General features: G+C 42.0%; 1 protein-coding gene across 8 annotated transcripts in view; it reads left to right on the forward strand.

Moving 5' to 3' along the window:
• kiaa1109 (KIAA1109 ortholog) overlaps nucleotides 1-27,324 on the forward strand; it is a 460,818-nt gene that overhangs the window by 397,982 nt on the left and 35,512 nt on the right. For all 8 annotated transcript variants that reach the window (XM_067993249.1, XM_067993258.1, XM_067993276.1 and 5 more), the window contains 3 exons: nucleotides 8,134-8,337; nucleotides 9,051-9,230; nucleotides 11,207-11,344. In XM_067993249.1, the coding sequence (XP_067849350.1) occupies nucleotides 8,134-8,337; nucleotides 9,051-9,230; nucleotides 11,207-11,344 (522 nt within the window). The remainder of the gene's footprint in view (nucleotides 1-8,133; nucleotides 8,338-9,050; nucleotides 9,231-11,206; nucleotides 11,345-27,324) is intronic.

A 27,324-nucleotide genomic window follows, 5' to 3' on the forward strand; every position in this document is an offset into this window, starting at 1 on the left:
CCTGTAGTGTGGCGACCAGAACTGCACACAGTACTCCAGCTGTGGCCTAACCAGTGTTTTATACAGCTCCATCATAACCTCCTTGCTCTTATATTCTATGCCTCGGCTAATAAAGGCAAATATCCCATATGCCTTCTTTACCACCTTATCTACCTGTTCCGCCGCCTTCAGGGATCTGTGAACTTGCACACCAAGATCCCTCTGACCCTCTGTCTTGCCTAGGGTCCTCCCATTCATTGTGTATTCCCTTGCCTTGTTAGTCCCTCCAAAGTGCATCACCTCGCACTTTTCTGGGTTAAATTCCATTTGCCACTGTTCCACCCATCTGACCAACCCATCTATATCGTCCTGCAGACTGAGGCTATCCTCCTCGCTATTTACCACCCTACCAATTTTTGTATCATCCGCGAACATACTGATCATACCTTTTACATTCATATCCAAGTCGTTAATGTTGACCACAAACAGCAAGGGACCCTACTCCCCTTCTTGAATAATGGTACTACATTAGCGGTTCTCCAGTCCTCTGGCACATTTCATGGATAAATACTTGAAATGGAAAATTTTGCAGGGCTATAGGGAAAGAGCAGGGGAGTGGGACTAATTGGATAGCTCTTTCAAAGAGCGGTACAAGCATGATGGGCTGTATGACCTCCTTCTGTGTTGTATCATTCTATGTGAAGAATATGAAAATGAGCACGATGGCCTGGATAATGTTTCTTTCTCATGGCCTCACTTGGGCTGAGGGAATTGTGGCCAAAGCCTGACAGGATAAAACTAATTTCAACCAGGGTTCTTTTCAAATTGGGCTTCAAAGACAGACTTTATAATGATGAGGAGAAGGATACTATAGTAGACCTGTACTTCTGAAAATTATTCCTATGGCGGCAGTTGAAAAAGTTTCTTTGAGCGAGGAAAATTTGATATTTTATCTTCTATTTCTTTGTCGTCGCCAAAAAGTAGAGGCGGTTTCCAGCCATTTCTATACCTCGGGGCTTTAAGATCATTCAAGCAGTGTATTTGAAGAATACATAGTTCCATAATGTAAATAGAGAAGCCTGCAGGAAGTATGTCATGTTCATTGTAAGTAGAATGCATTAACAGTACAAGGTACTCATCTTCAGTCTCATGGCCTCAACTAATGACTTATTCTTTAACAGCTAATGGTGATTGGGAGTATGGTCTGAAATTTGGCATTTAACTTCATGATATACAGTTCAGATGAGTTATCCTCCATCGTAATGCCAATCCTGTCTTGATAAGTGTGGAAGCTAAATGACATGCCAGTAACACCACATTGAATCTGTGCTTGTTATGTAATACATGGACTGATGGCATGTCTGTGTTTTATGCTGCTTTCTCTGACATAAGAACTTAAGTTGAATCTCAAACAGGAGCTATGTTTATATAGTGAAGAGAGAAAGGTCGCTAGACCTCTAAAAGAAGGCGTCTGAAAGATGTGTTGCCAGGTGACTCTTTATTGCTGATTGACACACAATATACCACGGTATAAGGGAGTTGAGACAGTCGAATAATGAGAAAGACCAATCTATTGTTGCTTTCTTGTCAGTTATGAAGGAATTGTGCTATCCAGATTTCGGAATGCAGGAAAAGACCATTTTAAGCCATAAAATTCAATCCTATGTCCCCACTGACTTGGGTCTCTAGCTTTTATCCAATTGTATTACTGTAATATATATTCTCTTCTGTACCCAATGGTACAGGAAGCAACCCATTTCTTCCACAGCTTTACATCCTGCAAATTGTGCTCTGGGTTGTTTCTGTAACTAAGTCCTTTTTTGCGTGGAAAAGTTGTTCACCATAACTCCTACGAGGAGAGGTGGCGAGATGCGATGGGGGGTCGCCACTCCATTCCCAGCGGATGTCAGTGCCAGAGCTCTAGTCTCCTGCTTGCTGGGGCTGAGAGAGGGAGGGGGCATTCTGCCTCCATTGGACCCGAGTATACCGGTGGATGTTAACCCAGAATTCTCATCTCTGCTCGCTGGGCCTATCTGGAGTGACGCTAGAACCCATAGCCTTCTGACTTAGAGGTGGGAATGCTACCACTGAGTGAAGGCTTCTCCTATTATGATGTATAGCTATTTCAAACATAAAAGAAATATAAATATGAGAGGAATCACTGCTGGATCTAGTAATGGGAAATGAACCAGAGCAGATAAGAGAAGTAAGTGAAGGGGAACATCTAGACAGTAGCAATCATAACATAATCAGGTTTAAAATAATGATTGAGAAAGACATAAGTAAGACAAAGACCAAAGTAATAGATTGGAAAAAAGCTAACTTTGAGGGGATGAGAATGGAAATAGGGAAGATAAACTGGAAAAAAAATTGACAGAGATAGAACAGCAGTGGATAATATTTGAAAAGAGTGATCAACAGAGTTCAGGAGAAATACATTCCTCTAAAAAGCAAGAACAAATTAACCAATAATGAAACATCAAGGATGAATAAAGAGATGAGGGTAAAATTGAAACTAAAGACAAAAACATACTCTAAGTACATAAACAATAGAGGAGAGGATGACAAAGGGTAATATGAGGAGCTTAGGACAGAAGTCAAAGAAACAATTAGGAAAGCAAATTAAATTATCATGAAATGTAAAAAGAAATAGCAAAGTATCCTACAGACACAAGTAACAAAGAAAAATCAAGATGGGGATAGGGCCACTAAGGGATGTACGAGATAAACTCAATGACAGTGAAATGGCAGAAATATTGAACAGCTACCTTGCCTCAATATTTACCAGGGACACTGCCAAGGTGGGCACGACATTAGAAAAAGAGAGCGAAAAAGATATAAGAAGATTTAAGATAGAAAGGGGGGAGATAATTGATAAACTGATCAGACTTCGCGAGGATAAAACCACTGTTATGGATGGATTGCATCTGTGAACATTAAAAGAAGTGGAGGAGATAGCAGAGGCGCCATTACTACAGGCGCCTGGGAACTACAGACCGGTGAGCCTGACATCTGTAGCGGGTAAGTTGTTAGAGGGTATTCTGAGAGACAGGATCTACAGGCATTTGGAGAGGCAGGGACTGATTAGGAACAGTCAGCATGGTTTTGTGAGCGGAAAATCATGTCTCACGAATTTGATTGAGTTTTTTGAAGGGGTAACCAAGAAGATAGATGAGGGCTGTGCAGTAGACGTGGTCTACATGGACTTTAGCAAAGCCTTTGACAAGGTACCGCATGGTAGGTTGTTACATAAGGTTGGATCTCACGGGATCCAAGGTGAGGTAGCCAATTGGATACAAAATTGGATTGACGGCAGAAGACAGAGGGTGGTTGTAGAGGGTTGTTTTTCAAACTGGAGGCCTGCGACTGGCGGTGTGCCTCAGGGATCGGTGCTGGGTCTGCTGTTATTTATATTAATGATTTGGATGAGAATTTAGGAGGCCTGGTTAGTAAGTTTGCAGATGACACCAAGATTGGTGGCATTGTGGACAGTGAAGAAGGTTATCTCGGATTGCAACGGGATCTTGATAAATTGGGCCAGTGGGCTGATGAATGGCAGATGGAGTTTAATTTAGATAAATGTGAGGTGATGCATTTTGGTAGATCAAATCGGGCCAGGACCTACTCCGTTAATGGTAGGGCGTTGGGGAGAGTTATAGAACAAAGAGATCTATGAGTACAGGTTCATAGATCCTTGAAAGTGGAGTCACAGGTGGATAGGGTGGTGAAGAAGGCATTCAGCATGCTTGGTTTCATTGGTCAGAACATTGAATACAGGAGTTGGGATGTCTTGTTGAAGTTGTACAAGACATTAGTTAGGCCACACTTGGAATACTGTGTACAGTTCTGGTCACCCTATTATAGAAAGGATATTATTAAACTAGAAAGAGTGCAGAAAAGATTTACTAGGATGCTACCGGGACTTGATGGTTTGACTTATAGAGAGAGGTTGGATAGACTGGGACTTTTTTCCCTGGAGAGTAGGAGGTTTAGGGGTGATCTTATAGAAGTCTATAAAATAATGAGGGGCATAGATAAGGTAGATAGTCAAAATCTTTTCCCAAAGGTAGGGGAGTCTATAACGAGGGGGCATAGATTTAAGGTGAGAGGGGAGAGATACAAAAGGGTCCAGAGGGGCAATTTTTTCACTCAAAGGGTGGTGAGTGTCTGGAACGAGCTGCCAGAGGCAGTAGTAGAGGCGGGTACAATTTTGTGTTTTAAAAAGCATTTGGACAGTTACATGGGTAAGATGGGTATAGAGGGATATGGGCCAAGTGCAGGCAATTGGGACTAGCTTAGTGGTATAAACTGGGCGACATGGACATGTTGGGCCGAAGGGCCTGTTTCCATGTTGTAAACTTCTATGATTCTCTGATTCTATGATTCATTACATATACATAAAAATTCAGTGGAAAAGGGCATACTGCCCGAGAACTGGCGGACAGATAATGTCATTCCTATATTTAAAAAGGAAACTATAGACCAGTTAGCTTAATGTTGATGGTAGGAAAGATAATGGAAGCTTTACTCAAAGATGTAATAGAAAAATATCTAGAGAATGAAAATATAATAAAGAATAGTCAGCACAGATTTCAGAAGGGAAAGTCATGCATAATCAACCTCATTGAAATCTTTTAAGAAGTAACATAAAGAACAGACGAGGGTAATGCAGTAGATGTAATATATCTGGATTTTCAAAACGCCTTTGATAAGGTATTGTAGACTCATGACTAAGGTCAGACAGAGCATGTGGCGTCAGGGGACAGGTAATAGAATGGATAGCAAGTTGGCTACTAAACAGAAAACAGAGAGTAGGGGTTAAGGGTAGCTGCTCAGACTAACAATTTGGACTCAGGAATTGGAAGTACAATTTCAAAATTTGCAGGCAACACCAAATTGAGGGGTGTAGTTAATAAAAAGAACGAACATGTCAAAATGCAAGAGGACATTAATAAACTTGCAGAATGGGTGTGTAATTGGCAAATTTATTTCAATATAGATGAGTGTGAGTTGGTGCATTTTGGTAGGAAGAATAAGGAGGCCACATACTGCTTGGATAATCAGAGTCTAAATGGGATACAGAGCCCTGCGGAACCCCACTAGAAACAGCCTTCCAGTCACAAAAACACCCATCGACCATTACCCTTTGCTTCCTGCCACTGAGCCAATTTTGGATGCAAAGGGATCTCGGGGTATGGAACACAAATCACTAAAAGTAGCAATGCAGGTTAATAAGACCATAGAAAAGGCAAACCAAGTACTAGAGTTCATTTCTGGAGGGATAGAATCATAGAATATTCATGGCACCAAAGGAGGCCATTCAGCCCATCGTTTCCGCGCTGGCCGAAAATGAGCCACTCAGCCTAATCCCACTTGGAATGTAGCCTTGCAGGTCATGGCACTTCAGGTGCACATCCAGGTACTTTTTAAATGAGTTGAACGTTTCTGCCTCTACCACCCTTTCCGGCAGTGAGTTCCAGACCCCTACCGCCCTCTGCATGAAGAAATTTTTCATGCAGAGGGCGGTAGGGGTCTGGAATTGTACTTCCAATTCCTGAGTCCAAATTGTTAGTCTGAGCAGCTACCCTTAACCCCTACTCTCTGTTTTCTGTATCCCATTTAGACTCTAATCATTCTACCAATCACTTTAAATCAATGCCCCCTGGTTATTGACCTCTCTGCTAAGGGAAATAGGTCCTTCCCATCCACTCTATCTAGACCCCTGAAAATTTTGTAGACCTCAATTAATTAATATCTCAGCCTCTTTTCCAAAGAGAACAACCCCAGCCTATCTAATCTTTCCTCATAGCTAAAATTCTCCAGTCCTGGTAACATCCTCGTAAATCTCCTCTGTACCCTCTCTAGTGCAATTACATTCTTCCTGTAATGTGGTGACCAGAACTGTACACAGTACTCAAGCTGTGGCCTAACTAGTGTTTTATACAGTTCCAGCATAACCTCCCTGCTCTTGTATTCTATGCCTTGGCTAATAAAGGAAAGTGTTCCATATGCCGCCTTAACCACCTTATCTACCAGTCCTGCTACATTCAGGGATCTGTGGATGTGCAATCCAAGGTCCCTCACTTCCTCTACACCTCTCAGTATCCTCCCATTTATTGTGTACTCCCTTGCCTTGTTTACCCTTCCCAAATACATTACCTCTCACTTCTCTGGATTAAATTCAATTGCCACTTTTCTGCCCACCTGACCAGTCCATTTATATCTCCCTGCAGTCTACAGCTCTCCTCCTCACTGTCAACCACATGGTCAATTTTTGTATCATCTGCAAATTTCTTAATCATGCCCCCTACGTTTAAGTCCAAATCATTAATATATATCACAGGTACCTAGTACTGAGCCCTGCGGAACCCACTGGAAACACAAAAACACCCATCAACCGTCACCCTTTGCTTCCTGCCACTGAGCTAATTTTGGATCCAACTTGCCACTCTCCTTTGAATCCTATAGGCTTGTACTTTTTTGACCAGTCTCCCATGTGGGACCTTGACAAAAGCCTTGCTGAAATCCATGTAAACTATATCAAATGCACTACCCTCATCGAACCTCCTTGTTACCTCCGCAAAAAATTCAATCAACTTAGTCAGATACGACCTTCCCTTAACAAATCCATGCTGACTGTCCTTGATTACTCCGTGCCTTTCTAAGTGACAGTTTATCCTGTCCCTCAGAATTGATTCCAATAATTTGCCCACTACCGAGGTTAGACTGATTGGCCTTTCTATCCCTCTCGGTCTATCCCTCGCTCCCTTTTTAAACAAAGGTACAAAGTTAGCAGTCCTCTAATCCTCTGGCACCATGTCTGTATCGAGTGAGGATTATAAAATGATACTCAGAGCCTCTGCTATTTCCTCCCTTGCTTCTTTTAACAGCCAGGGATACATTTCATCCGGCCCTGGTGATTTATCTATTTTCAAAGATGCTAATCCCCTTAATACTTTCTCTCTCACTAAGTTTATCCCATCCAATATTTCACACTCCTCCTCCTTAACTACAATGTCTGCATCGTCCCTCTCTTTTGTGAAGACAGACGCAAAGTATTCATTTAGAACCATACCAACATCTTCCGCCTTCAAGGATAGAATTGAAAAGCAGAGAAGTTTTGTTAAACTTGCATGGAACATTGGTTAGATCACACATGGAGTACTGTGCACAGTTGTGGTCACCATATTATAGAAAGGATATAGAGGCATTGGAGAGGGTGCAAAAAAGATTCACAAGGATGATACCAGAACTGAGAGGATATCGTTATCAGGAAAGGCTGAACAGGCTGGGCCTCTTTTCTCTAGAAAAGAGAAGTTTGAGGGGTGACCTGATAGAGGCCTTTAAGATGATGAAAGGGTTTGATAGGGTAGATGTGGAGAAATTGTTTCCACTTGTGGGGGAGTCCAAAACTAGAGGTCATAAATATAAAATGGTCACTAATAAACCCAGTAAGGAATTCAGGAGAAACGTCTTTATCTAAAGAGTGGTAAAAAAGTGGAACTCGCTACCACAAGGAGCAGTTGAGGAAAATAGCATAGATGCATTTAAGGTGAAGCTAGATAAACACATGAAGGATAAAGGAATAAAAGGATATGCTGATAGGGTTAGATGAAGTAGGGAGGGAGGAGTCTTGTGTGGAGCATAAACGCCAGCATTGTCCAGTTGAGCCGAATGGCCTGTTTCTGTGTTACAGTTTTGATGTAAATAGTAATATGTATTTTTGATTGCACAGCAAAAATGAGTTTTATCCTGCTCAATGAACTCTTCTTTAAAAAGAAAACAATTAAAGGGAGCATGTAACTGGATACAGTCCCAAGTAAAAAAAAAATAATTTTTCATAGTTATTTTGGCTTACTTTTATTTAAGGTCATTTCTATTTTTTTCAAAAAAGTGGATAGTTGCACTTAAGTGAGTGATCCCAGTGTGTTGATTTACAATTGTTCAACAAATTTAATAATCACTGTTTACAGAATTTTCAAGATTAGTAATAAGGAAAGGTGGTTACCCTGATTTGATGAAGCTTTTTAAAGGTAATCTCCAAAATTAGCAGCAAAAATTAGCCTTTACACATTCTAAATGTACAGAAAATTAATGACTGTTATCTGATCATTATTTACACTCTTGTGTTAATCAACTAACTTCTCTTTGAAGGTACATCAACTGGATTTGGAAGCCCTCTTGGAAGAAGCCGACATAGCAGTAGTCAATCTGATCTTTCTTACTCCAGCAGCACTGCATCAGGCTTGAGCTTTACAGCTTGTATGTCTGATTTCTCTCTATATGTTTTTCATCCATATGGAACTGGCAAGCAGAAAACAACAGTCACTGGCCTGACTCCTGGATCAAGTGCTCCTGGTAAAAGGACCCAATCTAGTTTCTGCTGATTATGTGTGACAGTGTCATTGTACTGCATTTGTAAGATCTGTTGTGTAGTAACAATATTTTTGCTGTACTTAGTAAATGTTTTGAGTTTTATTTAATTCGTTGTTATAAAAATAGTATTCTAGTTCTTGATGGGTTTCCATTATTATGAATGCTTGTCCAATCTTCTATATGTTCAGGCTGTTTTTAAAAAAAAAGTACAAAGTGGTATGATCAGTTTAGATTCTTGATAAAATAATTAAATATAGTTGTGTACATAAATGCTTGTTTTCCAATGTAAGCATTTGTCCAAAATGTACATTTGTTATCTCTGCATACAAGTGCAGAAACTGAAACCTTATGCACTGCTGGAGTACCGTGGAACCCAACGCACAGAATGTAGGAATTTAAATTTTTATTAAGTTTATTGTATGTAATCGGTGCTGCAGTGAGTTAATACATAGCTGAACCATGATGTGGTACTGCTTGCATTCTCATCTGTGGTTCTTTACATGTTGGGTTCCAGATTGTAGCCAAGTATTCTGGCAAGGTGGTAAAGGAGAAAAGAGAATTGGTGGGGATGGGGGTGGGAGTGGGGGGGAGGTCATATGACAAGGGAAGACCTAAAGTAGCAAGATGGAATAACTTAAAAGTTGGGGGGAAAAAAGGGAAATAAATGATCTATTGATTAATTTCTCATGTTATAGGTGCTGTTGATGAAGAAGCCAGTTCTGTCACGGGCCGAAAGGATTCTCTGAGTATTAACCTTGAATTTGTGAAAGTCAGCTTGTCCAGAATGAGGCGATCTGGAGGGGGTTCATTGTTTGACAACCAAACACCAATCAAAATTAACAACAAGATGGAGACCACTCTAATTAATATCTCTGGTACAACAAGTAGTTTTGCTGATTTCTGCTTCAGTTTGATAGAACTATTTTCAGTAGCCCTTTTATGACTTTATATTTTATGGAGAACAGAGATACTCAGGTTTATAAGTCAAGGGGAGGAACTTAGTGAATTTAATATAAGTAAAAACAAACAGCAATGGAGACACTAATGGAATTTAAGGTAGACAAATCTCCAGGACCTGCTGGTTTCCACCCCAGAGTATTAAAATAAATAGGTGAGAAAATTGCAGATGCAATAGTCATAATTTTCCAAAGCTCTCTATGGATGCTGGATCAATTGAAATTTTCAAGACTGAGGTCGATAGATTTTTGCTGGGTAAGAGTATCAGGGGATATGGAACAAAGACAAATAAATGGAGTTGAGGTACAGATCAGGCTTGTGGGCTGACTGGCTTACACCTATGTTCCTATATTTCACGAGTCTAGAAGACCCAACAATTCTTAAGGAAGTCGCATGACATGTTGGGTGTCACAAGTAGAATAAATTGGATGCTCCACTATTCCCCCTTGCATATTCTGACAGTACAAAACATTTGAGGATAATTATATTAAAACTCAAGTATCCACTGAGAATCATTAGAAGTGTGCTTTAATCCCTCTATAAAGTGAAGTGACCTTTGTTCTCTCCACATACAACTAGTTGATATTGTAAAAATTCCTTTTTTGTAAACACTAAGTTCAGATAATTGTTTTTCACAACTGAATCGTTGAGCTGGTTTCAAAAAGTTTATTTCATGCAAAAAAAAACGTAGAAAACTTAATGTGTTACCAAATTCATAGTTGGCTGCTCTTTGAAATTCTGATCTTAACTCTTCTGCATACCAGGCTAAATAAGCCAGTCAGAGCCTGTAGTAGTCAGAGAGAAGGGCGCAATTAGTTCTAGTTTTAATGCTATCACAACATACGATAATTGTGCTATTGTGGATAGCATATCACAAAAAGGGTGACAATACAGTTAAATTAGATTTATTGTACAAATTAGAAGTTGCTGCAAGAATATTTATGAATGTTTTAAATTTCCTGTCTTACTTCAAGTTAAGCTAATTTGTAAGCCTTGTTTCATAGAAGTTTAGCATTTTATGTTAGTACTCCGACACACATCAAAGATGTGTGTCGGAGTACTAACATAAAAGACATACTTGCTCTCGAGGCAGTACAAAGAAGGTTCACTCGGTTAATCCCGGGGATGAGGGGGCGGACATATGAGGAGAGGTTGAGTAGATTGGGACTCTACTCATTGGAGTTCAGAAGAATGAGAGGCGATCTTATTGAAACATATAAGATTGTGAAGGGTCTTGATCGGGTGGATGCAGTAAGGATGTTCCCAAAGATGGGTGAAACTAGAACTAGGGGGCATAATCTTAGAATAAGGGGCTGCTCTTTCAAAACTGAGATGAGGAGAAACTTCTTCACTCAGAGGGTGGTAGGTCTGTGGAATTTGCTGCCCCAGGAAGCTGTGGAAGCTACATCATTAGATAAATTTAAAACAGAAATAGACAGTTTCCTAGAAGTAAAGGGAATTAGGGGTTATGGGGAGCGGGCAGGAAATTGGACATGAAGCTGAGTTCGGATCGGTCAATGCCCTGTGGGTGGCGGAGAGGGCCCAGGGGCTGTGTGGCCGGGTCCTGCTCCGACTTCTTGTGTTCTTTAGATTTGAGGTTGGGATCAGATCAGCCATGATCTTATTGAATGGCGGAGCAGGCTCGAGGGGCCGATTGGCCTACTCCTGCTCCAATTTCTTATGTTCTTATATGTTCTTAAAAATTAGAGGTAATTGAACATTGTCCCCAGAGCACATCAGGTTCTACTTTTTTTTTTGAAAACCAAACTATGACTCATTAGGCTATAATGAGGATAAATTGATCTTTCTCAAATGAATGTATTTCCTTTAGCAAGTTTGTTGAGGTTTTTGATTTTAGAAAACATGCAATGACTGTTTGCTTTTTGCTCTGCAGCTGTCTGTGACATAGGATCTGCTTCCTTCAAGTATGATATGCGCAGACTTAGTGAGATTCTAGCCTTTCCAAGAGCATGGTACAGGAGAAGTATTGCTAGGCGCCTCTTCCTAGGTGATCAGACGATCAACTTACCAGGTGAGTTTATGTAGAATTCAATATACAGTTAAAGATACTTGTAGAAAAGCAAACGGAGCAGCTTCACGTTGACGAATGCTGAAACAACACAATTGAACGTTTATCTTTATATTTATATAGGTCTTATTTATAAAGATGTCATTATTTCTACAAATACATAAAGGGCAAAAGAGTAACTAGGGAGAGAGTAGGGCCTCTTAAGGATCAACAAGGTCATCTATGTGCGGAACCACAAGAGATGGGTGAGATCCTAAATGAATATTTCACATTGGTATTTACGGTTGAGAAAGGCATGGATGTTAGGGAACTTGGGGAAATAAATAGTGATGTCTTGAGGAGTGTACATATTACAGAGAGGGAGGTGCTGGAAGTCTTAACGCGCATCAAGGTAGATAAATCTCTGGGACCTGATGAAATGTATCCCAGGACGTTATGGGAGGTTAGGGAGGAAATTGCGGGTCCCCTAGCAGAGATATTTGAATCATTGACAGCTACAGGTGAGGTGCCTGAAGATTGGAGGGTAGCAAATGTTGTGCCTTTGTTTAAGAAGGGCGGCAGGGAAAATCCTGGGAACTACAGACCGGTGAGCCTGACATCTGTAGTGGGTAAGTTGTTAGAGGCTATTCTGAGAGACAGGATCTACGGGCATTTGGAGAGGCAGGGACTGATTAGGAACAGTCAGCATGGTTTTGTGAGTGGAAAATCATGTCTCACGAATTTGATTGAGTTTTTTGAAGGAGTAACCAAGAAGATAGATGAGGGCTGTGCAGTAGACGTGGTCTACATGGACTTTAGCAAAGCCTTTGACAAGGTACCACATGGTAGGTTGTTACATAAGGTTAGATCTCACGGGATCCAAGGTGAGGTAGCCAATTGGATACAAAATTGGATTGACGGCAGAAGACAGAGGGTGGTTGTAGAGGGTTGTTTTTCAAATTGGAGGCCTGTGACCAGCGGTGTGCCTCAGGGATCGGTGCTGGGTCCGCTGTTATTTGTTATTTATATTAATGATTTGGATGAGAATTTAGGAGGCCTGGTTAGTAAGTTTGCAGATGACACCAAGATTGGTGGCATTGTGGACAGTGAAGAAGGTTATCTCGGATTGCAATGGGATCTTGATAAATTGGGCCAGTGGGCTGATGAATGGCAGATGGAGTTTAATTTAGATAAATGTGAGGTGATGCATTTTGGTAGATCAAATCGGGCCAGGACCTACTCCGTTAATGGTAGGGCGTTGGGGAGAGTTATAGAACAAAGAGATCTATGAGTACAGGTTCATAGCTCCTTGAAAGTGGAGTCACAGGTGGATAGGGTGGTGAAGAAGGCATTCAACATGCTTGGTTTCATTGGTCAGAACATTGAATGCAGGAGTTGGGATGTCTTGTTGAAGTTGTACAAGACATTAGTTAGGCCACACTTGGAATACTGTGTACAGTTCTGGTCACATTATATAAAGGATATTATTAAACTAGAAAGAGTGCAGAAAAGATTTACTAGGATGCTACCGGGACTTGATGGTTTGACTTATAGGGAGAGGTTGGATAGACTGGGACTTTTTTCCCTGGAGAGTAGGAGGTTTAGGGGTGATCTTATAGAAGTCTATAAAATAATGAGGGGCATAGATAAGGTAGATAGTCAAAATCTTTTCCCAAAGGTCGGGGAGTCTATAACGAGGGGGCATAGATTTAAGGTGAGAGGGGAGAGATACAAAAGGGTCCAGAGGGGCAATTTTTTCACTCAAAGGGTGGTGAGTGTCTGGAACGAGCTGCCAGAGGCAGTAGTAGAGGCGGGTACAATTTTGTGTTTTAAAAAGCATTTGGACAGTTACATGGGTAAGATGGGTATAGAGGGATATGGGCCAAGTGCAGGCAATTGGGACTAGCTTAGTGGTATAAATTGGGCGACATGGACATGTTGGGCCGAAGGGCCTGTTTCCACGTTGTAAACTTCTATGATTCTATTTTTGCCACCTACATTTTATTGGATATTTCATTTGTTCTCTCTTTCTCTTTCCCCTATTTTCTCCCACAAAGTTAGCTTCCTTCACATTCCACTTTATTCCTTAGCAGTATCTCTTAAGGATTTCTATAATTGCTACTTCTTTGTGAACCCAATAAGTGGGGGAAGGGGAGGCATGGGAATTGTAGGAGACTTGATTTGACTAGAAGAAATGAGCAACATAAGTACTTTATGAATGGTGTCAAAATCAGTGAGAAATGAAAGAGACCACAGGGGTTTTACTAAACTTGATGCTTAAAATATCCAATCACTGCAAAGCAGTAAACATGGAATGCTGAACCGTATAGCCAAAACATTAGAGTACAAGTTGGAGGAAGTTGTACTTATTCTGTGGCATGCCCTGGTCAGACCATACCTTGAATATTGTGTCCATTTGTCGTCCCCAAGACCTTGGAGGCAATGGAGAGATGGATCACTCATGGCAGAAGACTGCATTATGAGGAAAGACAAGAATCTTAGGCTTTTCAGCCTTGAAAAGAGGCAACTGAGGGGTGATCTTACAAAGGTATATTTGAGAGTAAATGGTATGGAAGAGGTAAATCTGCAGCACAGACAAACCGTGACAGTAGGTAAAGGAACATGGGTTCAAACTAGTAAAACACAAATTTAGGACTGATGTCAGGTAATTCTTCAATTAGAGAGGCTAATACCGAATGATTTCAGGCAGGGTGATGGGGGAGACTGCAATTGTTTTCGAAACAGTTGAATGCTGTGACTAGAAGGGTGTAAGGTTGTTTTGGGTGAATGAGCTATGATGAGCCAAATGGCCTTCTACATTTGCGCCTATCATGTGACACACTTTCCTTCCTTCATCATAGCTGATCTGGTAAAAGCTAAATACAGTTTTAATAAAATAACTGTTGCAATAAATGCCCTTAAAAGAAGAATATCATAATCCCAAAAATATGGAATGTCTGACTTGAAATTGATGGTTGCCTAGGACAGATTATGCAGTCTTAATGAATATTTTAGTGAATTAGGATTTAAAAATAAATTCAAAAACCTCTATTCCTCATTCATTTTTTATTCCATATACAAATAGCTTATTTCCATAGTGCCACAAAGAAAAATCAGCTAGTGACACAATCCCTTTAAAATTTGCACCACAGGTGATTTTCTTCTACTCCGCTATATATAAAATTTTGTTCACAGTCCTCCATTAGTTTTTTTTCCTGTCATCAGCAGCAGATCACGCTCATCTGCTGTGCCAGAAAAGGTTTAAATAGTCGGTAATTAGCTTCTTTGGTTCTGACTCATAGTTTGTATCCTTTTGAATTCATTACTTTAATAAGTTTGTAAAGTTTTTGTGCTATTTTGGGCACTGCCCTACCTCAATCAGTTTAATCGTGATCTAATCTGCATTAGCTCATGGGTATTGGCAGCTGCTAATTTAAAAAAAAGTGTTTAATGGCATGGATTCTTTCCAGTGAACCAATATGATAACTTTCTATACTATCTTCCATCATAGAAACTTTTTGAAGTGTGAAATATGTTCCAAGCTTAGTATCTGGGATGAAACCAGACCGTTCGCAACATTGGCGTCCTATTTGACCCTGAGATAAGCTTCCAACCATATATCCGCTCCGTCACCAAGACTACCTACTTGCACCTCCGTAACATCGCGTGTCTCTGCCTCTGCCTCAGCTCATCTGCTGCTGAAACCCTCATCCATGCCTTTGTTATCTCTAGACTTGACTATTCCAATGCTCTCCTGGCCGGGCTCCCATCTTCCACCCTCCATAAACTTGAGCTCATCCAAAACTCTCCTGCCCGTATCCTAACTCTCATCAAGCCCCATTCACCTATCACCCCTGTACAAGATGTTGATGGTGGGGGACTTGGCAATGAAGATCAAGAAGAGGTGGTTGTGCCTTTCTTGTTAAAGGTAGTCTTTACCTGGAATTTGCGCAGTGCAGATGCTACCTGTCGCTTAACAGCCCAAGTGTGGATGTTGTCCAAGTCCTGCAGTAAGCTAGCATGAGCTGCTTCTTTATCAGGAGTATGAATGGCACCAAACAGTGTAAAATTGTCAGTGAACAGTCCCACTTCTGACCTTCATAATGGAGGAAAGATCATCTGTGAAACAGCTGAAGATGGTTGGACTGAGGACACCTGCAGCAATGTCCTAGTTTTTTTTTCTTTTTTTCCTTTTTATAAGGAGGGTTTAGGGCGTGTTTTATGTGCAGCAAATTAAAAAAAAACAAAATATGTGTCAAATAATAATTTTGTTGTAGCAATCCAGGATGCACTCCAGCCCCTGCGGAGCGATATCCTAGTGTTGTAATAATTGGTCTTCAACACCCACAATCATCTTCTTTTGTGTCAGCTATGACTCTAGTTGCTGGAAGGTTTTCCCTTTGACTTCCATTGACCTCAGTTTGGCTAGGACTCCTTGATGTTAAGGGCAACACTCTTACCTCTCCTCTGGTATTCAGATCTTGCAGCCATGTCTGGATGAAGGCTGTGATGAGGTCTGGAGCTGAGTAGTTCTGGCGGGACCCAAACTGAGCAGCATTGAGCAGGTTATTGGTGAGTCGGTGTTGCTTGATGGCACTATTGATGCCTCCTTCAATCAATTTGTTGATGATTGGGAGTAGGCTAATTGGGCAGTAATTAGCTGGGTTAGACGTTTCCTGTTTTTTGGAATAGGACATACCTGGCCAACTTTTTACGTTGTTCGGTGGATGCTAGTGTCATAGTTTTACTGAACCAGCTTGGCTAGGGGGCACGGTTAGTTCTGGTGTCAGGCCTTCAGCATTATATCTAGGATATTGTTGGGGCCCATAGCTTTCACTGTGTCGAGTGCACTTGACCATTTCTTAATGTCACATGGAATGAACTGAAATCTATGGTAATGGATACCTTAGCAGAGAGCTGAGTGGGATTGTCCACTTGGCATTTTTGGCTGAAGGTGCTTACAAACATTTTAGCCATGTCTCTTGCAATCATCGAGTTGGCATAGATTTAATCATGTCTCTCGCAATCATCGAGGGGGCATAGATTTAAAGTGATTGGTAAAAGGATTCGAGGGGAGCTGAGGAATTTTTTTTTCACCCAGAGGGTGGTAGGGGTCTGGAACTCACTGCCTGAAAGGGTGGTAGAGGCAGAAACCCTGAACTCATTTTAAAAAGTACCTGGATGTGCATCTGAAGTGCCGTGACCTACAAGGCTACGGACCAAGCGCTGGAAAGTGGGATTAGGCTGGGTGGTTCATTTTCGGCCGGCGCGGACACGTGGGCCGAATGGCCTCCTTCTGTGCCGTAAATTTTCTATGATTGTACATCGAAATTACGGCATAGGAACAGGCCATTCGGCCTAACTGGTCTATGTTGGCGTTTATGTTCCACTTGAGACTCCTCCCTCCCTACTTCATCTAACCCTAGCAGCATACCTTTCTGTTCCTTTCTCCCTCTTGTGCTTATCTAGCTTCCTCTTTAATGTATCTATGCTTTTTGCCTCAACTACTCCTTGTGGTAGCACGTTCCACATTCTTATACTCTTTGGGTAAAGAAGTTTCTCCTGAATTCCCTGTTGGATTTATTAGGGAGTATTTTATATTTTTGACCTCTAGTTTTGGACTCCCCCACAAGTGGAAACATTTTCTCTACATCTACACTATCAATCCCTTTCATTATCTTAAAGACCTCTATCAGGTCACCCCTCAGCCTTCTCTTTTCTAGAGAAATGAGCCCCTTCCCGTTTCGCCTTTCCTGATAAGTATATCCTCAGTTCTGGTATCACCCTTGTGAATCTTTTTTGCACCCTCTCCAATTCCTCCATGTCCTTTCTATGGTATGGTGATCAGAACTGTGCACAGTACTTCAAGTGTGGTCTAACCATGGTTCTATACAAGTTTAACATAACGTGTCTGCTTTTCAATTTTATCCCTCTAGAAATGAACCCCAGTGCTTGATTTACCTTTATTAGTTTTGGTGATTTGTGTATATGTACCTCTAGATCCCTTTGCTCCACTATCTCATTCAGACTCTGATTATCCAAGCAGTATGTGGCCTTCTTATTCTTCCTACCAAATGCCCCACCTCACACTTATCAATATTGAAATTCATTGCCAATTACATGCCAATTCTGCAAGTTTATTAATGTCCTCTTGTATTTTGACGCATTCCTCCTTTGTATTAACTACATCCCCCCCCCAATTTGGTGTCGTCCGCAAATTTTGAAATTGTACTTTGGATTCCCAAGTCCAAATCGTTAATGTAAATCGTGAACAACAGTGGTCCCAGCACCGATCCCTCTGGAAACCACTTCCCACCTTTTGCCAGTCTGAGTAGCTACCCTTAACCCCTACTCTTTATTTTCTGTTTTGTAGCCAACTTCCTATATATTCTGCTACATGTTTCCTTGTAGTCAATTTCTGGCTCTCTTCAATTGTTCAACTCTGACATCATATTGGTAATGATTATGACTTTATTTCACACAAGCACGAATTAATACATTATAGTATTTAAACAGTAGTTTACAAAGCACAGTTGAGACTTATATTACCCCCTTGTCATTTGGGTACAGGCCGTAACCCAGTTCCCTGTTCCTTCTGTCCTCTTTCCACGTCACCCTTCTGGTGCTGCCTCTTTACAAAACATCTCTCTCCCAAATCACTGTTTTTATCCTTATGCATGCATTTCTTAACTAAGTTATTCTTCCCCTTTCTTATCATGTCCTCTGGTCCTGTCTTAATCATGTCCAGAGAACAGACTAGACTACGTGGCCTTGGTTGATCAGGGATCACTACAAGTTATCAACAGCTGTTCATCATTTAATTATTCCTATTTTCTTCCTGTCTCATAGCTGCCACATCCTCCCTAACTGTCCCATCTTTAGTTTTACTATTAGGAAAGCAGACTAAGCACTGAGTACAATGGGAGTGTTCTAAAGTAATCAACATACCTGTGATAAGGGTTGCCTGAGAACATGTGGTCAGAATTTAATAGAATCAAACAGCAGTAACGAAAATATACCATGATTTTAAAATGAAACCCTAACACAATTTATTACATCAAAAAGCCAGTTCCTTACTGTCCCCACCTTGAGAGGGAGGAGCTACCCCCGACTCCTCACTACATTTTTCTCTCCTTCAAAAAGGGCCGCTAATTCTAAGTTGTTAGCGCATCGATTAAGTTCTCTAAGCGAGTGTTTGAGGCAGCACATCACAATGTTTAATACAATAATAATAACTATTTGTAAAATTACCAAACCATGCGAGACAATTTTAACCCATGCATGGACAGAGATATTAACCCTAATATCCATCCAGTCGTTCTTCCCAATATCATCTATTTCCTTCTCCAAAGCCTCATTATCTTGACATAGCTGGTGTAAATGGCGTATGGAAGCATCTGTCGTTCTATAATCTCTTTAAACTTTAGATTCAGGCGAGGAATAGGATATCCGTACGGTATGATTGCTCTTTGGGCCTCTGCCTGTAATCCTACATCAACTTGTATCTTTGGTTGTGCATGGGGACGGGTATCAGGACCACATGTTCGATCCTAACCATTTCAGTAGGGGTCACACAAAATGAGGGGGTAGTAACTGGACAGGTTGTAGGTCCGTATTCAGAACTGGAGGCAGTGAATAATAGAATCATAGAAATTTACAGCATAGAAGGAGGCCGTTCAGCCCATTGTGTCTGTGCCAGCCAAAAAAGAGCTATCTAGCCTAATCCCACTTTCCAGCTCTTGGTCCGTAGCCTTGTAGGTTACAGCACCTCAAGTGCACATCCAAGTACCCTTTAAATATGATGAGGATTTCTGCCTCTACCACCCTTTCAGACAGTGAATTCCAGACCCCCACAACCTCTGGGTGAAGAACTTTCTCCTCAACTCCCCTCTAATCCTTCTACCAATCATTTTAAATCTATGCCCCCTAGTTATTGACCTCTTTGCTGAGGGAAATAGGTCCTTCCTATCCACTCTATCTAGGCCCCTCATAAATTTATACACCTCAATTAAATCTCCCCTCAGCCTCCTCTGTTCCAAAGAAAACAACCCCAGCCTATCCAATCTTTCCTCATAGCTAAAATTCTTCAGTCTGACAACATCCTCGTAAATCTCCTCTGTACTCTCTCGTGCAATCACAACTTTCCTGTAATATGGTGACTAGAACTGTACGCAATACTCTAACTGTGCCTAACTAGTGTTTTATACAGTTCTAGCATAACTTCTCTGCTCTTATATTCTATGGCTCGGCTAATAAAGGAAAGTATCCCGTATGCCGCTTTAACCACCTTATCTACCAGTCCTGCTACCTTCAGAGATCTGTGGATATGCATTCCAAGGTCCCTCTGTTCCTCTACACTTCTCACTATCCTACCATTTATTGTGTATTCCCTTGCCTTGTTTGCCCTCCCCAAATGCATTACCTCACACTTCTCCGGATTGAATTCCATTTGTCACTTTTTTGCCCACCTGACCAGTCCATTTACATCTTCCTGCAGTCTACAGCTTCCTTCCTCACTATCAACCACACGGCCAATTTTTGTATCATCTGGAAACTTTTTAGTCATGCCCCCTACATTTAAGTCTAAATCATTGATAAATATCACAAAAATCAAGGGACCTAGTACTGAGCCCTGCGGAACCCCAATGGAAACAGCCTTCCAGTCACAAAAACACCCGTTGACTGTTACCCTTTGCTTCCTGCCACTGAGCCAATTTTGGATCCAACTTGGCACTTTCCCTTGGATCCTATGAGCTTTTACTTTTCTGACTAGTCTGCCATGTGGGACCTTGACAAAAGCCTTGCTAAAATCCATGTAGACTACATCAAACGCACTACCTTCATCGACCCTCCTTGTTACCTCCTCAAAAAATTCAATCAACTTAGTCAGAAAAGACATTCCCTTAACAAATCCATGCTGACTGTCCATGATTAATCTGTGTCGTTCTAAATGACGATTTATACCGTCCCTCAGAATTGTTTCCAATAATTTGCCCACCACCGAGGTAAGGCTGACTGGCCTGTAATTACTCGGTCTATCCTTTTCTCCGTTTTAAACAACGGTACAAAGTTAGCAGTCTGCAATCCTCCAGCACCGCGCCTGTATCCAGTGAGGATTGGAAAATGATGTTCAGAGGCTCTGCTATTTCCTCTCTTGCTTCTTTTAACAGCCTGGGATACATTTCATCCAGGCCTGGCAATTTATCTACTTTCAAAGATGCTAAACCCCTTAATATTTCCTCTTTCTCTCTGTTTATCCCATCCGACATTTCACACTCCTCCTCCTTAACTACAATGTCTATATCATCTCCCTCTTTGGTGAAGACAGACGCAAAGTATTCATTAAGAACCATACACCGCCTCCACACACACATTACCTTTTTGGTCTCCAATAGGCCCTACTCTTAGTTATCCTCTTGCTCTTTATGTATTTATAAAACATCTTCGGGTTTTCCTTGATATTAATTGCCAATATCTTTTCACGCCCCCTTTTTGTTTTCCTATTTTCCTTTTTAATTTCACCCCTGCACTTACTATACTCCTCTAGGCTTTCTGCAGTATTGAGCTATACTCATTGGAGTTTAGAAGAATGAGAGGAGATCTTATTATTGAAACATACAAGATTCTGAGGGGACTCGATAGGGTAGATGCTGAGAGGATGTTACCTCTCATGGGGGAATCTAAAACTAGAGGGCACAGTCTCAGAATAACGGGTCGCCCATTTAAGACAGAAATGAGGAGGAATTTCTTCTCCCAGAGGGAGGGTCGTGAATCTTGGGAATTCTTCACCCCAAAAAGCTGTGGAGGCTGAGTCATTGAATACATTCAAGGCTGAGTTAGACAAATTGTTGATCAGCAAGGGAGTCAAAGGGTACAGGGAAAGGGCGGGAAAGTGGAGTTGAGGTAAAAATCAGATCAGCCATGATTTCATTAAATGGCAGAGCAGGCTCGAGGGGCCAAATGGCCTACTCCTGCTCCGATCTCTTGTGGTCTTTCCGTCCGATCCCCATATCCCTTGATTCCCTTAGTGCCCAAAAATCTATCGATCTCAGCCTTGAATATACTCAATGACTGAGCATCCACAGCCCTCTGGGGTAGAGAATTCCAAATATTCACAACCCTCAGTGAAGAAATTCCTCCTCATCTCCATCCTAAATGGCCGACCCCTTATCCTGAGACTATATCCCCTAGTACTAGGCACTCCAGCTGGGGAAACATCCTCTCAGCATCTATCCTGTCAAGCCCTCTTAGAATCTTATATGTTTCAATGAGACCACCTCTCATTCTTCTAAATTTCAGAGAGTATAGGCCCATTCTACTCAATATTTCCTCATAGGATAACCCTCTCATCCCAGGAATCAATCCAGTGAACCTCCGTCTCTAAGGCAAGTATATCCTTCCTTAGGTAAGAAAACCATAATTGCACGCAGCATTCTAGATGTGTTCTCACCAAAGCCCTATACAATTGCAGCAAGACTTCCTTACTCTTGTACCCCAACCCCCATGCAATAAAGGCCAACATACCATTTGCCTTCCTAATTGCTTGCTATACCTGCATGTTAACTTTCTGTATTTCTTGTGCAAGGACACCCAAATCCCTCTGAACACCAACATTTAATAGTTTCTCACCATTTAAAAAATATTCTGTTTTTCCTTTTCAATAGGATGTGGTAGGGCTACAGAGCTTTGCATTGATCTGTTGGTTGTGGAACCATTTGGCTCTGTTAATAGCCTGTTGTTCCATGTGTTTAGTATGTAGTAGTCCTGTATTGTAGTTTCACTAGGTTGATGCCTCATTCTAAGGTATACTAGGTGCTCCTCCTGGCACAGCCTTCCACACTCCCCATTGAACCAGTGTTGCTATCCCTGCTTACTAGTGATGGAGTGACAGGTCACGATGTAATAGATTTTGGTGGTATACAATTCTGCTGATGTTGGCCCACAACATCTCATGGAAGCCCTGTTTTGGACTGCTAAATCTATCCTTTGCCTGTCCCACTTAACATGGGAGTGCCACACTACACAATGAAGAGTGTCCTCATTATGAAGGCAAATTAATAAACTGGATAGTGGTGAAGGATAAAATACTAGAGCCTGGTCTTCAGTTGCTTCCAAGCCTTTATTCACAGAGATCCACATTACCCACTGTGCACCCCCTAGATAAGCGCTCATAAATGGATACAACAGAGTCTCCAATTGTTATGCACCACCTGAATATAATTAACACTAATTGATATAAATCATATGGATACAATTAACATGCAAGACTTCATAAGGACTGTACAGTGGACACTCCTACCAATGCTAGCATGGACAGTAGTGCCTGTAACAGCTAGGTTGGTGAGAATGAGAATGTGTTGGTTCCTTCACTAGCCCATGTAGGTCCACTCTGGCAGCAATGTCCTTCAGGGCTTGGCCGGCTCAGTCAGTGATAGGACTACCAAGCCCCACTTGGTGGTCATTGAAGTCCCCTACCCAAAGTGCCCTTGTTTCACTCAGTGCTTCATACAAATGGTGTTTAACATGGAAGAGCATTAATTAGTCAGTTGAGGAGGGCATGGCAGTCGGTGATAATCAGTAGGAGGCTTCTTTGGCCTTATTTGACCACAAGCCATGCGACATAGGAACATAGGAATATAGGAACAGGAGTAGGCCATTCAGCCCCTTGAGCCTGCTCCGCCATTTGATAAGATCATGGCTGATCTGTGATCTAACTCCATATACCTGCCTTTGGCCCATATTCCTTAATACCTTTGGTTGCCAAAAGCTATCAATCTCAGATTTAAATTTAGCAATTGAGCTAGCATTGATTGCCGTTTGCAGAAGAGAGTTCCAAACTTCTACAACCCTTTGTGTGTAGAAATGTTTTCTAATCTCACTCCTGAAAGATCTGGCTCTAATTTTTAGACTGTGCCCCCCTACTCCTAGAATCCCCAACCAGCGAAAATAGTTTCTCTCTATCCAACCTATCTGTTCCCCTTAATATCTTAAACTTCGATCAGATCACCCCTTAACCTTCGAAGCTCCAGAGAATACAACCCCAATTTGTGTCATCTCTCCTCGTAACTTAACCCTTGAAGTCCGGGTATCATTCTAGTAAACCTAGGCTGCACTCCCTCCAAGGCCAATATGTCCTTCCGAAGGTGCGGTGCCCAGAACTGCTCACAGTACTCCAGGTGCGGCCTAACCAGGGTTTTGTATAGCTGCAGCATAACTTCTGCCCCCTTGTACTCCAGTCCTCTAGATATAAAGGCCAGCATTCCATTAGCCGCCTTGATTATTTTCTGCACCTGTTCATGACACTTCAATGATCTATGTTCCTGAACCCCTAAGTCCCTTTGGACATCCACTGTTTTTAACTTTTTACCATTTGGAAAGTACCCTGTTCTATCCTTTTTTGATCCAAAGTGGATGACCTCACATTTGCCTGCATTTGCCACAGTTTTGCCCATTCACCTAATCTATCACTATCCCTTTGTAATTTTATGTTTTCATCTATACTGCTTACAATGCCACCAATCTTTGTGTCATCAGCAAACTTAGATATGAGACTTTCTATGCCTTCATCTAAGTCGTTAATAAATACTTCATGAAGTCCAGAAACGATGTTGACTATATACCACTGTGCCCCCAATTCTGGAAATTCTATCCTTCCGGTGGTACAGACATACCTATGGATGGTGAGGGAGAAGTCTGGAGTGCTAGATCATAGATATGATTCTCTGAGTACAAGTATGTCAGACTGTTGCTGAAATTGTTGCTGACACCAGTCCCCAGATGCTATTAAGGAGGACTTTGCAGGGACGACTTGTAATGTTCCGATGCCTAGGTCATTATCCATAGGTCCTTTCAATTTTTCTCTAATTAATGTGTTCTGTAGCGATTGTTTACAACTGAGCAGCCCACTTTAGAGGTCATGAAGAGTTAGCCATGTTTTGTGGGGCTGGAGCTGCATGTAGGCCAGCTCAGTTATGGGTGGCAGATTTCCTTCCCTGAACGACATTAGTGAACCAGTAGCGTTGATGCTTATTTTTCTGATGGAAGCCCATAAATTAGCCGATTTATTGAATTCAATTTCACAACCTGCCATGGTGGAATTTGAATTCATGACCTCTGGGTTTCTAGTCCAGTACCATAACTACTACACTGCAGTACCCATCAGATTTGTTGTCCACCCACGGCCGAACAAAGCAGCACACACACTCAACTGAGTTGTTTTCTAGCCACACCAATGGAATCTCCATGCAAAGGAATCAGTTTGATTTTTGACATTGACAAATAGCTGTCTGAAGTTGGTTACTTACCAGAACAAAAAGCTACTGTAATGTTGTTGAAGATGCTGGGACCAAAGAGAGTAGCTGTTCTCTGCCTGATCTTCTACAAGGGAGATTTATGTCCATCTTTCTCCTGTTTTCCATCAAGGTGTGGATCATTTATGAGTGCCAGTTGAGGAAGAGAGAATTTTACTTGTAACCCTTATTCACTATGGAAGTTCTTCTTTCTTCTGGCCCTCAGCATCATCTAATCCATCAGACTCCATACAGAGTAAACCACCTGATCCAGAATTAGCACAAAGCTTGTAACTAAAGTCATGGCATTTGAGAAGGTTAGCTTAGGAAAAACAAGGATTCTAGCAATGGACTACAATATTACTGAAATCCAGAAAGCCATTAGTTTGAAGGCTTCTAATGCCAAGTGCAGATTTGTTGACCATCCACTCCACAAGGGAATTAATATTTCCACTTGACATTGTAAGTACAAATATTTTGTGGTCAAAAGTACTTATATACTTCCAAATGTTACTAGATCAAGAGAACATTAAGAGAATATAGTGTGCCTTTAATTTTGTCATACAGTCTTGATATATCAAACTTTAATATAGTAAATATCTGAAAAGTTTTTTTTGCCCCAAGTCTATGTTTCCCATTGTACAGTTGCAATCCCCCAGGCAGAGGAATCTCTCCAACTCTGGGGAGAGGTTCCATCAGTCATCACAGCTCCTGACCGTGACAGGTGAAACAACTCCCCAGTGTAGAAAACTCAAACAAGCTGATTTTAATGCATGTTACACTACTGCTGATAAATTCTCTTCCAGATTTTCAATGGGGCAAACCTTCGGATGTGAACTCCACTAAACATGGATGGTTTTAAGAAATTGTTGCAACGGCTATGAGAATCTCTTCGTCTCTCCTAACTAAAGTAGTAGGATAAACAGTAGCAATATAAAGTCTGAATATATGGAAGGTTTTACCAGATCCCTTCAAATTTGATATAGGTATATTTTCCAACTTAGTTCTAAATGCTGCAAGATTTTGGACTCAAGATTCCACTTTAGTTGTTTTTTCTGTCTATTGCCTGTGCTGGGAATAGTGGCTATGAAGCACCTTTATAAAAGCGAGAGAACTTCTTTGACATAAGGCTGTTCTCAAAGTCAAGGACAAATAGTATTACATAGAATTTACAGCACAGAAACAGGCCATTCGGCCCAAGTAGTCTATACCAGTATTTATGCTCCACATGAGCCTCCTCCCACCCTACTTCATCTAACCCCATCAGCATATCCATCTATTCCTTTTTCCCTCATGTACTTATCTAGCTTCCCCTTAAATGCACCTAAGCTATTAGCCTCAACTACTCCATGTGGTAGCAACTTCTACATTCTAACCACTCTGTGGGTAAAGAAGTTTCTCCTGAATTCCTTATTGGAGTTATTATAGTTATGACCAAAAGCAAAATACTGCGGATGCTGGAAATTTGAAATAAAAACAGAAAATGCTGGAAATACTCAGCAAGTCAGGCCGTAAAAGAAGAACCCATCAAGCCCGGGGACACTGAGATACTGCCAATCTTAACGGCAAGACCTCATTAACATCTTGTAGCTCCCTCCCACCCGCCTGGCAACCGGCCAAATGGATAGCTTGGCCGGCGCATGGGAGGGAAAACCAGCGGCAGGAGGCCGCGGCCAGGGACCCTTGGGGAGTTGCCTACACAATGGGGCTGGGGGAGGGGAGGAGGCCTGCCATTGAAGGGGGAGATGAGGACTTGGCGGGGGGGCGGGGCGGCTGGAGTTTAGGGCTGGATGGGAGAGGCCTGCGATCGGGGCTCGGGGTACGCGGGGAGGCCTGCAATCGGGCTGGGTGGGAGAGGCCTGCGATCGGGGCTCGGGGTACGCGGGGAGGCCTGCAATCGGGCTGGGTGGGAGAGGCCTGCGATCGGGGCTCGGGGTACGCGGGGAGGCCTGCAATCGGGCTGGGTGGGAGAGGCCTGCGATCGGGGCTCGGGGTATGCGGGGAGGCCTGCAATCGGGCTGGGTGGGAGAGGCCTGCGATCGGGGCTGGGGGTGCGGGGGGAGGGCTGCGATCATGCTGGGGCTGGGGCGGGAGAGCCTGGCAATAGAGGGCGGGGGGGTTGGAAGGCTGTCGATCAGGGCTGTGGGGAGTAGGATGACTATCAGGATTGGGGTATGCTGAAGGCTTCCTTTGGGGGGCCTGGGGAGAGCATTCCTGCTCCTCCTGGCCCACAAGGAGTGCTGCAAGAGGCATTTACCTTGGGGAGCCAGTTGCACTGTGGGAGCATGATTTAAATATGTTAATTAAGCATCCCGCCTCTCCACTCAGACGCCCTGATATCTGTTGCCGTAAAAATGGTGGTGTGCGTGGTGGGTTGGGGTCGCCGTCCGCGCATTTCACTTTTCACGCCCCCCGCCCCTCTCCTGTCCATCATGGGGGAGATTAACATTGAGGCCATAGTATTCCATAAGATGATCAGCTTCCACATCCATTTAAGTTTTTATAACTGACAGTTATTTTTTTCAAAAAAAAGTGCAGAATTAAAATACCTCAAAATTCCTCTCTGAAACAAAACCGTGAAATAACTAGTGATCTGCAGCTGAGAGAATTGAACCAATGTCTTGTTATAAAATAAAATTGAAGCTGTAATTACAGAAATCTAAAATTCCATAACCCTGTACTGCATTTCATCACAAATATTGGTGTTAATGGTTG

This window comes from Heptranchias perlo, chromosome 1, assembly GCF_035084215.1.
Source record: "Heptranchias perlo isolate sHepPer1 chromosome 1, sHepPer1.hap1, whole genome shotgun sequence".
Taxonomy (NCBI): domain Eukaryota; kingdom Metazoa; phylum Chordata; class Chondrichthyes; order Hexanchiformes; family Hexanchidae; genus Heptranchias; species Heptranchias perlo.